This window comes from Pelecanus crispus, chromosome 3, assembly GCF_030463565.1.
Source record: "Pelecanus crispus isolate bPelCri1 chromosome 3, bPelCri1.pri, whole genome shotgun sequence".
NCBI classification, from domain to species: Eukaryota; Metazoa; Chordata; class Aves; order Pelecaniformes; family Pelecanidae; genus Pelecanus; species Pelecanus crispus.
This window is the reverse complement of record NC_134645.1, coordinates 30,587,638-30,599,771: the sequence shown is the minus strand read 5'-3', so window position 1 is coordinate 30,599,771 and position 12,134 is coordinate 30,587,638. Positions and strand designations below refer to the sequence as shown.

Sequence of the window (12,134 nt, the reverse complement as noted above, 5' to 3'; positions counted from 1 at the left end):
TCACTCAAAACTTGTGAATGGAGCAAGCATCGTGTTGCATCCCCAAGGTCCTCTTGAGCCTAAACATGCAGGAAATAGGAGGTCATAAAAATGGAAGAGTCCACACAGAACAGATAAAACCAAATGATGGGCTGGGCCGGGCCTGGCCTTCCCTGAGTATAGAAGGATTGGGAACATCAGTGGTTCCCCAGGAAGGTGTGCCACCCTGTGTCATATCTTACCTACTTGTGCAGACTCCAAGTGATGCGCTCCTTTGGGAGCACTTGTTGTATCTGCGTGGGGACATTTGTCATGAAGAACACATTGCCAAACCTCTTGGCCCAAAAGGGAGCCCAGAATATGAAATGGCAGTGCAGGCAGAGCACGTGCAGATGCTGCTGTGGTTTGCAGCAAGTCCAGCCCACCCTACTCCAAAATGCTGGGTTTGCTGAGAGCCATTTACCCCATTGCAACTCAGTTCATGCAGGTTTCCAAGCCCCAATGCCATGCGTATCCCTGGTGCCTGCTCTTGCTGTATTTAAACACAATGCAGGTGTGCAAAGAGCCTTGATACCCTGTCCCTGGCAGTGGTCCGTCTCAGCTATCTGACGTGCCTTTTGGACCTGTGACATGGACGAGCGTGTTGCATGCAGCTGTGGAGCAAGGGTCTGTCTATGATCCAGCCGGTATCTTGAAGCGCTTGCATTTAGATTGATGGTCTCTGAAACAGTACCTTCAGATGGGGTATTTCTACCAGGTCTTTGGGGTGCTGAGGAGGTCTGACAGAAAACTGCTAGAAAATGGGAAAGCAGCAAGGTCCCAGCGGTAGAAATGAGACAGCTGCTGCTTCTGTTGGAGGGACAGCTCGCTGAACATCTGCTCTGATAACCAGCTGTAGGTCCAGTGCACTTGTGCATCGGTGAACTCGGGGAGGAGGCTGTCCAGGGGCAGCCCGGCCCGCCGCAGCAGATGACCCAGCTCCTGCCTGAGGAAGCCAAACATCACCACATAGTCATACTGGACGAGACAGGGCTGGCAGAGTCTGACGAGCGGTTTCCAAGCCACGCTGGCATTGTGCTCTCCGCTGTCTAAAACGTCCTGAACAAAGCTGCTGAAGGAAGGGCTGCTGCCCATGCCTTGCATGAAGGTGGAGATCAGCCTCTGGAAAGGGTCCCTGACAAAGAGCACTTTGGTGTAAGACCCTAACATGGCCTCTATCTCTGTCAGGTTGAACTCTCTCAGCTGTGTCTCCTGAGTGTGCCGCCAAGGGTAGGGAAGCGGCACGGCAAGTGTCACGTTTTCCTTCTCCTCCAGCTTCTCCAAAAGCTGCTGCCATTCCTCCATCCCTGTCAATGGCACTTGGCAGTAGAGGAGGTCCAGCTTGGTGCTTACCCTCAAACTCGAGAGCAGGTGGACTCTCTCCTTCTTGCTCCTCGGCAGCGTGCTGACTTCGCCCAATTGGCTGCAGAAAGCTCTCAGTCTCTTCTTCCTGAGCTGCTGAACGTGAAGGAAGGTGTCCAGTGTCAAAGTGAAGCCCTTCACCTTGGGGGCCAGGGCACCTGGGAAACACCATTTGAAGATGGGGGTGAGGAAAGCCCATAGTAGACCTCTGCCCTGAGCCGGCACCCCAGCGCAGGATGCTGTGGCAACCTCTTTTCCAGTTATTCTAGTATGGAAAGGATATAGCATGAACGAAGATGATGGGGAGGAGAGGGGAAACCAGCCCTGCCTGTCAAAGAGCTCGGTTTTGCTGGGACATGGGTTGCTGTGCCTGTGAGCCTGTGAGATCATGGATACTCAGACCCCGCTTTCCCCAAACTGCCGTGCCTGAGCACTGATCTTGACCATAGCTTTGTGCCATGGACCCCTTTCTCCACTAAATCATTAATATTTGCTTTTAACTCCTCGCTTTCGTCTGAGCTTAACTGAGGTGAGTTTACCAAAGAGAGTAAGCAATATTCTGAGAGACTGAGGAGTGGTAAATTGGTTTGTAGCTACAAATACAGGGCCCCCTGCAAACCCTTTCACAGCTGTTAATTGGTTAACATCAGCTATCAAATATATGCGAAAGCAAGAGATTATTCTTAATGGCTTGGGGCGATTTAGGGATCCAAATGATGTAACTTCTTGCATCACTTCCTTATGTAAATTTTTTCTCCTGCAGATAAAAAGGCAAAAGCAAATAAAAAGCAAAAAGCAAATAGAAGCAAGACAACAAAGCAAATATAAAAGGCAAAAGCAAATAAAAAGACTCTATGACAGTTGGTTTAATGTCTCAAAATTCAGCTTTGTTTTTTACTCTTTATCTTCTTATTTTTGATGTGAAGAGGCCATAGTGGGTTTAAATGCAGAGGATGAATGCCTGCATTGCTACTTTATTTTTTTTACAACCAGCACATCTGCCTCATCTGCTCAGTGTAGGCATTTGGCAGCCCTGGGGAGACAGTGAGTTTGATGGTTTCTCCTGAGTCCTTGGGAAGTTAAATATTTCCCACTGATTCAGGGAGGCGGTTGCAGAGGGAAGAGAAGCATAGTTAAAATTAAGAAAAGGACACCAGGAACACAGGAAGAAACACAGCAGTGCCTGAAGCTATCCTGGGCTGCTCTTCGACTCGCCCAGCCCCAGACCGACAATGTCTGCAAAATCTCAGGATGACTTTGCCTTGGATTGACGGTGACTGGAGGGGAGGGATGCATTTTTTTAGGCAAGAGAGGCATTAATCACTGATTTCCTTGCTCCTGCTCCCTCCTGCCTCCCCAACAGCATTTCACCCTTCCCAGCAAAGGTTTTGGGATTTACCTCCAGCAGTCTGACACCTGGTTTCCCCACCACACCTGAGATCAATGACCCCACTAAGGACATAAAGCTGCAGGGCTCCACAGCAAGGGCTTTCTCCACAGGTTATCCTGCCCTTGGGGCTGTGCAAACACCATTTTCTGTGTCATGGTCATTTGCCTGCCAAGAACCTCCAGAAAAAGCTCCAGGTCATTTCCTCCACGGTACAGAAATGCTGCTAGCCATGCAGAACCACCATGGTGCCTAGGCATTACCTCTGTGGCCGGCGGCCGGGCTCCGGAGAAGCAGCCTCCAGCTCAGGAAGGTGGCGATGCCCAGGGCAGCCAAGATGATGAGGCGGGGAAGGAAACGCATTTCTCGTGTACTACTGCAGCGCTGGGAGCCGAATGCTGTGCCGGCGAGCAGGTAGGGACTTGGAGGAAGGGTGTCAGGGAACCTCCTGTGTTTGTTTAAGAGAAAACACACCCAGAACTGGGTTAGAGTGCTGTTTGGGCAGCAGCTCGGCTAGGGGCAGGGAAATGGCCTGAGGCACAAAAGGTGCCTCCTGCCCTATGTTTATAACCTGAGCTTTTGAGGCAGAATCTGCCTTTTTATTCAAGCTCTGTGCCATCCTCAGCACTCAGCCACACCCGATGACCGCAGTGCCTGGGAAAAACGAACCGTGCACCCACAGCCCTGTGCAGGGTCCTGCAGAGCCAGGTGGTGCAAGATGTCCCCAGTTCCCTGAAACACCTTGCTCTCTGCTGGCTTTGCTGCTCGGCAAAGCACTGCTTAGGGGAATGCTGCTGCGGGGAGCGGTGTGCCCCGGGACTGGGGCTGAAGAAGCAAGTGCTGGGCTGTGAGTCCTGTCTCTGCAGTGTTCTTGGGTCTTTTAAGGTAGAAGCTGGGGCAGGGGAGGTGATGTGATGGGGCACATCCAGTGTCATGTGGCAGGTCCATGACTAACCAGGGACTAGAAGCCCTGAACTGCTGCCTGTGCCCTTTTTGCTGGGGGCTGCTTAAAATTTGTGACTGTTGCTTGTTTTGTGAGAGTAGCCGGAGACCCCAGGTAGAGCAGAGGCCCCATTATATGGAAAAGGGGGTGCACACACATGCAGGCAGGCTCACATGCTGCTCCTCCCCTTCCCCAAGGAGCTGCAGCCTGACTGGGGAGTGTGACAACTGTGAAGACCAAGGCAAAGGGGACTGAAGCAGCGTGGGGAGTGTGACTGGCTCCCGTCCAGCCCCATGGTTATCACAGCTACAAAGACTTCAAAATAGGGGAGTGATGTGTCCAGTTTTGGGCCCCTCAATACAAGAAAGACATTGAGGTGCTGGAGCGTGTTCGGAGAAGGGCAACGAAGCTGGTGAAGGGCCTGGAGCACAGGCCTTATGAGGAGCGGCTGAGGGAACTGGGGTTGTTTAGCCTGGAGAAGAGGAGGCTGAGGGGAGACCTTATCGCTCTCTACAACTACCTGAAAGGAGGTTGTAGTGAGGTGGGTGTTGGTCTCTTCTCCCATGTAGTTAGCGATAGGACGAGAGGAAATGGGCTCAAGCTGCACCAGGGGAGGTTTAGGTTGGAAATTAGGAAAAATTTATTTATGGAAAGGGTGGTCAAGCATTGGAACAGGCTGCCCAGAGAGATGGTGGAGTCACCATCCCTGGAAGCGTTCAAAAAACGGGTAGATGTGGCACTTTGGGACATGGTTTAGTCTAGTCTACCCTTGATTGGTTTAGTGTGGACTTGGTAGTGTAGGTTAATGGTTGGACTGGATGATCTTAAAGGTCTTTTCCAACCTAAACGATTCTATGATTTACAGATTGCCTTTTCACGGCGAGATTTGCCACTTGCTGCCATTAGTATCCCTCTGGCAGCCAGGCCATGGGCTGGCACATGACAGGGATGCGGTCCGGCTGAAGGACTCTGCAGCTGTGTGGGGCTGTAGTGGCCGAAGGAGGAGGGATCGCCACATCGAATCTTGGGGAGAGCAGGCGGGCATGCCGGGCACACCGACTGGGGCAGCGTGCCAGGCCGGGCACTGCCCAGCAGGCGTGGGGGCAAGGGCTGCGTTGCATGGGAGCCTGCCAGCAAAGCAACCCTGTGTGGTGGGAACCCACCTCCTGGGAGGTCTCCACGGAGCCCAGTCTTGTGCCACAGGTGGATTTGCTCTCATTTGGACAACTGTGATTTTCCCACCAGAGGGTGCTCCGCGCCCGAGGAACCCCTGCCTGCCTCCAGGCCGGGCGATGGAGTCGAGCTATACGCAACGCTTCCCCACTGCGGTGCAAAGAACCAACTTGACAGCCGTCATGGCCACACTTGCAACTTTTAAAGCCTGCTGCGTCTCCTTCGAGCCTTGGGAAAGGCTATGAAATGCTTCCCATCTCTCAGCAGGAGGGATGCGTTTCCTCTAGGCGATGGGATCCCCACACTGGGAGGTCAGGTCTTGCAGATGGACCTCGCTGCACGTGGCCCTGCAGCCTCTCCCCCCAAATCCAGGAGAAGCAGGGTACAGCCCAAGGTCAGGGGGCACTGGAGCAGGAGTGAATGGCCACCCTTTGCTTCCCTTCCCAGCAGACGACACACATTTTACTTTGAGCTGCGGTGCCATGCTTACTCCTCCCAGCCCGATGGGTCTTAGGGCAGGAGGGTGCCTGACTGAGGGATAAATATTAACTGAAAAATAAGTGTTTCTTGTGTTACTGTAGTGCTGACCGCCCTGCAAGGGCTGCATGATCATTGGGAAATGGCTTGCAGTGCAGGGCTTTGTATAAGGCAGCATACCTGGCTTTTTCCCCAGCGCAGGTTAGCTGGTGCGGAGAGCAGCGCCGTGCACCTTCCCTGCTCCGGGTGACCAAACTGATGCTCAGCAGCGCTTCTCCTCCGCAGCTCCCAAAGCTGCTCGCAGGCAGCTGGGCAGCAGCATCTGTGGCCTGGCTGCACGCCTGAGCAGCAGAGCCCTTCAGGGGCTGCCGTGGGAGCCCATCCAGCCTCCAGCAGTCCCGGCTTGAGCACAAGGAGGTCCTTTTTATTAAAGGTCTGCAGTAAGGTTAATAAATAAAAGGGCAGAAGGAACTCTGCAAGTTCTCTTAGTTAAGCAGGTGGCAGCAGCACGTGCCTTCCTGCATTAAAATATAACATTTCAGCAGGGACTGTCCCAACCGCAGCCCTAGTAAGCAAAAGTGCAGCTGAAACTGGTAGAGAGAAATGCAGTTTATTTTTATTTTACAGTCATAAGGTGAAAGCAAAGAGAGGCTCTCTGCCTGAGGCGCAGAAAAGAAATAGTGAAAAACCTGCTTTGCTTTGCATTGCGAGGGAACAGCACTTCAAGTTTTGTTGGTATGGGTCTCTTCAGGGGAGCATAAGATACAGTGTCTGCTGTGCCTTTGTGACCTGCAAACAGGAGGAAACTACTCCTGAGGTGCTTGGGGCTGGTTTTGGGGAGCAGCTGCTTTGCCATGGCTGCTTCAGCTGAGGGGCTGCCTGGGGGCTTGTGCCCAAAATGCAGATTTCCCTTCGTTAACAGAGCATAACTGGTTAAGTTTGTTAACTGGAGGTCAGAGTCCCTCTTGGTGGCAGGCAGTGCTGGGGCTGCACTAAGCCGTGCTGGTCACTGGGGCCTCGCGGGTTGTCAGCATCCAAACACGGTGCAGATGCCCTTGTGAAACCCATGGGGTGGTCTCTGTCTTCCTCCTAATCAACAGCAGCACTAACGGGCTGGGGGGTGCAAGGACCTCATGCAGCTGGTGTTACCCCGTGGCTGCAGAACCACCTCCCAGATACGCCTGAGACTGCTGTGGAGGTGGGTACGGGGAAGACAGAAGCAGGGAACCTCTCCTCTCTCTCTCTCTAACTTGTATCTGCCATTTAAATGGTTAACACAGTGATTCCCTGCCTGGCCCCCATTTTTCTTTTTTTTGTTTTCCTGAATATTTTTCTCAAGTGTCTGTAGACATTTTAAATTTAAACTTACTGCTAGGCTTTCCCTGCTCGTCTTCCATTGACCGCTTAGAAGTGGTCAACAAGGCTGAGACTGCAATTCTTGAACTGAAAAGCTTCCTGCTCTATGCTGTAGGGAGGCAGCACCCTTTTCGGGCACAGAGGCCGAGCCAGGCGTGGAAATGCACTTGCATCCTACTATTTAATGCAATTACACAAGGGAATTAATTAGGGAATTCATCTGAAGCTTCACCTTATTTAGGAAAACTCTTAATGCCGCGAACGTGAGAAAAAGCTATTCTCTTTTTCTTTACACCAGCAATAGGATCGCCTGAATAAAGATTTCCAGATTTAGCCCCACCAATGGCTCCAGCTGGATTGCCTCGGGCTCCCTTTTTTTTTCCTCATAGGACGCAAACCCTTTGGAGATATTCTTATACGTTAATAAACATCCTCGTCTTCAGCCTTCCCACATTCCTCCCACACTTCCAAATTTTGCAAAGCATTGTCTTGTGTGACCGTGACCCGCGGGTGCTGGTGTGCTGGTCATCCCCCTTGTTCCTCCTCACGCCCGCCTGCGCTTGTGGGAATGTGAACTTTGCAAAGTGATGGCAAATGCCGCCTTGTTCGGCAAGGGATGTTTTTACGTTGCAAGTAAAGGAAGAGCCGATAGGAAACCTTCTTCTTTTTGTTTGGAAACTCAGATATGAGATCTACATTTTGCATGCGAAGTTGGGCCGTCGCTTGGCAGAAACACAGGAGCAGTTGGAGGAGGAACAAGCTGCCCCACTCTCAGAGCATCATTTAGTGTGGAAAGAGTCTCTTGCCTTTGGGAAGGATGGTCCTGAGAGTCGAGCTGCAGGGCTGCTGGCTGGGGATGCGTTGCACCGAGCGGAGGGGGATTCCTCGAAATCAAGCCAAAAAGTCAAGGAGGGGGAGCGGGTATTTGTGGATAAACTGGGGTTGCTGTAAGCTGAGTGTGGGTGGCCTCTTCTCCATCACATCTCCTGACTTCCTGAGGTCCTCTCTGTGTGCTCGTGGAGAAGCTTGGCTGCCCAGCTTGCTTTAACGCTGGGGCACCGACTTAGCCCATTGCCCACCCACATGGCTGCCTTAGTCACAGGGGCTGCTCTTGATGAGGTTTAGCACTTTAAAGCATGAGCCGGAGCACGTCTGTAAACATCAGCTCATTTAGTCTTGTGGTCTTAAGAGATTTGGCCAAAAACATCCATTCTTGGCTGCTTTTAGGCTTTCCTGGTGGGGAGGATTTGGGATTTTCTTCTGTCTAGCTCCTGCCAGATGTGGGCAGCTGTGGGATGAGCCAATCTGCCCTGGGCCCCTCTCCATCTCCTCCAGCGCTTATGTTCTGCGCTGCTGCCGAGCTGCCAGTGTTAGCGGTGGGTTAGAAAGGTGGATGTTTGTCCTTCTGCACTGGACAGGGAGCACCAGGCTGGCTTCAGGTGGGCGGTGAGAAGCCGGAGGCCGCAGGGACTGTCCCGTGCAGCAGCATCCCAGGACTGGCCAGTGCTGGACCAGAAAGAGTTACGCAAGGCGGAAAGGAAAGGAAAGCAAGTTCACATTGCACCCAAGGAGAGGAGCAGGTAGGACAATGTTTGGAGTGGTTGTTCAACTCCGGCGCTTCCTGTTTTCCTGCAGGCAGGAGTTGTGATTGTCACTTCTTATTCAGCTCCTCATCCTGGGAGGAAGACAGTATCGGGCTGTACGGGGGCAGCAGGATGTTTATGTGGTAGGCTGAGTCAAGGTGCTGCTTTTAATACTCCCCGGAGCAGAGTCATTGGGGGAAATGTACATTTTAGATTTTTTTTTTTTTTTTAAAAAGGCTCATAAACATCCAAAGCGCTTCGCAATTGCCATGCGGGCTGCGTGGCTTGCTGCCAGCCCTGAGTGACATTTTTTTCTAAGGCTATTACACGAGGATTTTACAAGGTGCCACGAACTATTGGTAATTTAGTGAGGATTCATGTAATTAGTAATGCTATATTGAGAGGCTTTGCTTAATTACTACGTAAGCTGTTAAACTTCGCATTGCCTCAGATGGGCCTGCATCAACATGAACACCTAACCGTGGCAGGGAGAGGCAGAGGCAGCCGTGCAACCTCCGCCGCGTGTTCACCCGGAGGATCCCTCTCTCCCCGCTTTATTAGGGACAAGTGCGTTTTCCTGGGAGAGGGGGACCAGGGCGCTCAATGATCCTGAACTTCATAAAAACTAAGGGGATTACAGCCATTATCTCTCTGCGGTAGCAGATGGGAATCCCATGGAAAAAAAAAAAAAAAATAGCATATGTTTGGATCCACGCATGCAGGGGAAGGATGCTCGTGGGACTAGCGGCCGTCACTGCCACCCCAGCAGCTCCTCACGGAGCTTCACGGTGCTGCCCAAACAGCACAGGACCTTTTACCGCCGAGCATGTCTCTAACCAGATCCCAGTCTTGCTTTGTGTCCTAAGCATCTCCCACGTCCTCCTGGCTTTCCTTGCTCTTCCTCTGACTGTTAAAATGCAGTAGCACCGCAGGGGCTGGGGAGAAACCCGAAGCGCTCACAGACAAACCAGGCAGCGCCTATGTGCGTGTGGTAATTAGAAAAGGTGAAGGACTAGATTTTCCATTCTCATTTATTTTTAATATGAAGGGAGTCTTGTCCTGGCTGTTATGTTCCTTAACAACCTGTGCTTTAGGGTGTAACTCTCGGCTGCCCTTTACGTTTTAGGGCCCTGACTGCAAGCAAATAGGATAGGCAAATGCTTATTTATTCCATATGGACGCTTCTCTTCTTTGGACCACTGTTCCCTTTGGGACCAGAGTAAGAGGGGGATCCACTTCTCCATCTCACCAATGTGGGGGCAAACCATGTGCTTGACCCCCAGCTTCATGGAGATTGCCCTTTTTTTTTTTTTTCTTGGGTGGCCACAGAAGCACTGCTGGGGGCTGCACAGAGGAGATTTGGGTCTGAAATGTCTTGGGACCTCCTAGAAAAGAAGTGGTGGTGGTGAAAAATGTTGGTGTGGGGGGAAGGAAATCTTGGATGTAGAACATCCCTCACAAGAGCCAGACTTTGATCTCCCTCCTGTGGTCCCTGAAGGGAAGGGGAGTTGTGGGCTGGCGGGAGATGGACGAAGCAAGATGGGATCTCATGGGATTTGGGCTGAGCATCGATCCCTCACTGCAGAGTGGGGACCACTTCCCCAGGCTTCATACCCTGCGTCTGCCCCATTTTTTGCAGGGAAGCACTTCTGCTTTACATTTATGGCAGCATTTCCCCCTTTTTGCCTCATTTTTTTTGTGCCACTGCCTGGCTGGGCGAAGAAGGCTCTCGCACGTGTCTGCTGCTGGATATGGGGGCATGGTTTCTCAGGCAGCTTTTGGCTCAGGCGCTGGCTTTTGCTGATGCTCCCTGAAAGCTGAGCTTGTTCAAGGGCGCACTCAGACATCTGCCCATGGCTCGTGGCCTCTCCTGAGGGAGTGCTGCCATGTTATGCCACTGGCTATCGCATTTTCTTGGTTGCTGGTTCTTTCCATTATACATGTTGCAACTCTTCAAGTATTCGGAGATCTCTGACTTTTTCTGAGTGACTTTCAGAGGAAGTGGCAGCACGGCTTGCTTGGGCTACCTCCACACCTGGCTTTGCGGGATGTTATTTCTGATGAGCGCTGTTTTCGGGAACTCTGGAGTCTCTGGTCCCAACTGTTTTACTGTACCAGAAATGGCAGGGGGGAAAAGGGTTTAAGGTCTGTTTGTTTTACTTTTTTGTGCAGACAATAAGCCAGTAAATACTCCCAGGTTGTTTATATTTGGATAAGGCTGTTCCATGTCCTGTGAAAGGAAAATGACACATCTACTTCTCCTGGGGAGAGACGGTGTGGGACAAATGGACCTGACTGGAGGGAGGCACAGCTGCCAGAAGCCTCTTGATGCCACTGGTGTGATGCACAGGGTGGTCTGGGCACTTTGGTCCGGCTAGGGAACGAATGCCTGGTTTGTTCCCCATTTGTGGCATTAAGGTTGGGGGGCAGATGCACAGAAAAGGCAGAGCTTGGCCCTTAGTGCCAGACCTATGCTGCCTCCTCCTCTCCCACCGGCTCCTGTGGGATGCAAGGCTGTGGACACTGGGAAGTGGCCTCATCAGTCTTCCCATCCAGCAAGTTGTTTTGGGAGTCTGTGGGATGTGAACCACAAACCAAAATTCTGTTTTCCTGCGTTTTTCCCAAAAGCATGGCACCTCCCAGCATGACACCACGCAGGGAAAGGGCAGGAGGCATCTCAGGGGGTTTGGCTGCAGGGCTTTGGGCTGGCTCTGCTTGGGTCCCGCCATCCCCTCCCTGGGCACTAGGCACCTGACCCCACCCGGGGACACCCAGCTCGTCGTGCCTGTGTGCCCCCACCCCTCACCGGCCCTGAGCCTCACACCTTCCCGCAGCTAACGGGATTTAGCTGCTGCAAACAGGACCGGCGGCAAAGCTGGGGCCGAGCTGGCAAGGGTCGATGCCTGGTCCTGTCCAGCCGGCTGGCAGAGCCCCTTGCCTCGACACAAGCTTTGCCCAAGCATGAGCAACTGCAGGGTTCATTTGGGGATATACCACATACAGCGTTCCTGCTTGGTGACACCCACCCAGGGCTGGCTCTCATGGGTGTGGGAGCCCTCACCCCCCATCTGGCTGTGCAGAGCCAAGGGATGCTCTGCCCTCCTCTCCTCTATGCTGACATGCTCCTGCAAACAAGACGCATACCTGAGATGTTTTTGCAGGAGCTTCATGGCTAGGCACAACCAGAAAGGTTATAAATGCTATCTCCAAAACATTTTTTTAAAAAATTATTTATTTTTTAAATTACTCACTTGCAGAGGGCACTAGCTGCTTGCCTGACAGGGAAAGGTTGGGCAGGGGAAAAAATGCGTGGCCCTGAGGCCCTGCAGCACCACCAGCACTGAGACACGTCAGGGGAGAGGAATTTTCTTGGGTGGGTGGGGATTGAGTGCCTGTTTTACCACTGTGGAGCCTCAAGTAGCTCCAGGGGCAGCTCTGCCAGCTTCACCCTGGGGCAGGCACTTTGAGAAAGTGCAAGGAGTTCACAGCTCCAACACAGTCTGTAGCTCCAGCTCAGTCGAACATCCTCCTTCTTGATGTCAAAATTGGTCAGAAATATTCTTTTTTTTTTTTTTGACATTTCCTCGGTGTTATTTTTATCTAAAAGTGAAGAAAAGAGAAACCTACTTCTCTTCCTATTGTTTTTTTTCCCAGCATTTTTTGATTTGGGAAGGAGGAAGAAGGGAAATGACTTTCCTCCCTCATTCAAAGCTGGCAAATGCAGCCAAAAATTGCCTCCTCTTCCCATTATTTTACTTTTATTACTAAACCTCACCTAACTGTCTGTAAATTGGGCATTTCTGTGGATATTTTCATCCTGTGAAAAAAAAACCCT

The 12,134-nt window shown here is 51.8% G+C and overlaps 1 protein-coding gene across 1 annotated transcript; it reads right to left on the bottom strand.

Moving 5' to 3' along the window:
- Positions 1-729: 729 nt before the first annotated feature.
- Positions 730-3,130, bottom strand: LOC142593207 (carbohydrate sulfotransferase 9-like). The gene is made up of 2 exons (XM_075706955.1): positions 3,031-3,130; positions 730-1,538 (listed from the first exon to the last, which is right to left on the bottom strand). The coding sequence occupies exons 1-2, from the start codon at positions 3,128-3,130 to the stop codon at positions 730-732; spliced, it is 909 nt and encodes a 302-aa protein (XP_075563070.1).
- Between the last annotated feature and the right edge of the window lie 9,004 nt (positions 3,131-12,134).

Coding starts and splice junctions, on each gene's coding strand:
- LOC142593207 (XM_075706955.1), bottom strand. CDS start 3,130: ATGCGTTTCCTTCCCCGCCTCATCATCTTGGCTGCCCTGGGCATCGCC. Junction 1,539..3,030: donor CCCGGCCGCCGGCCACAGAG/GTAATGCCTAGG, acceptor GGTGTTTCCCAG/GTGCCCTGGCCCCCAAGGTG.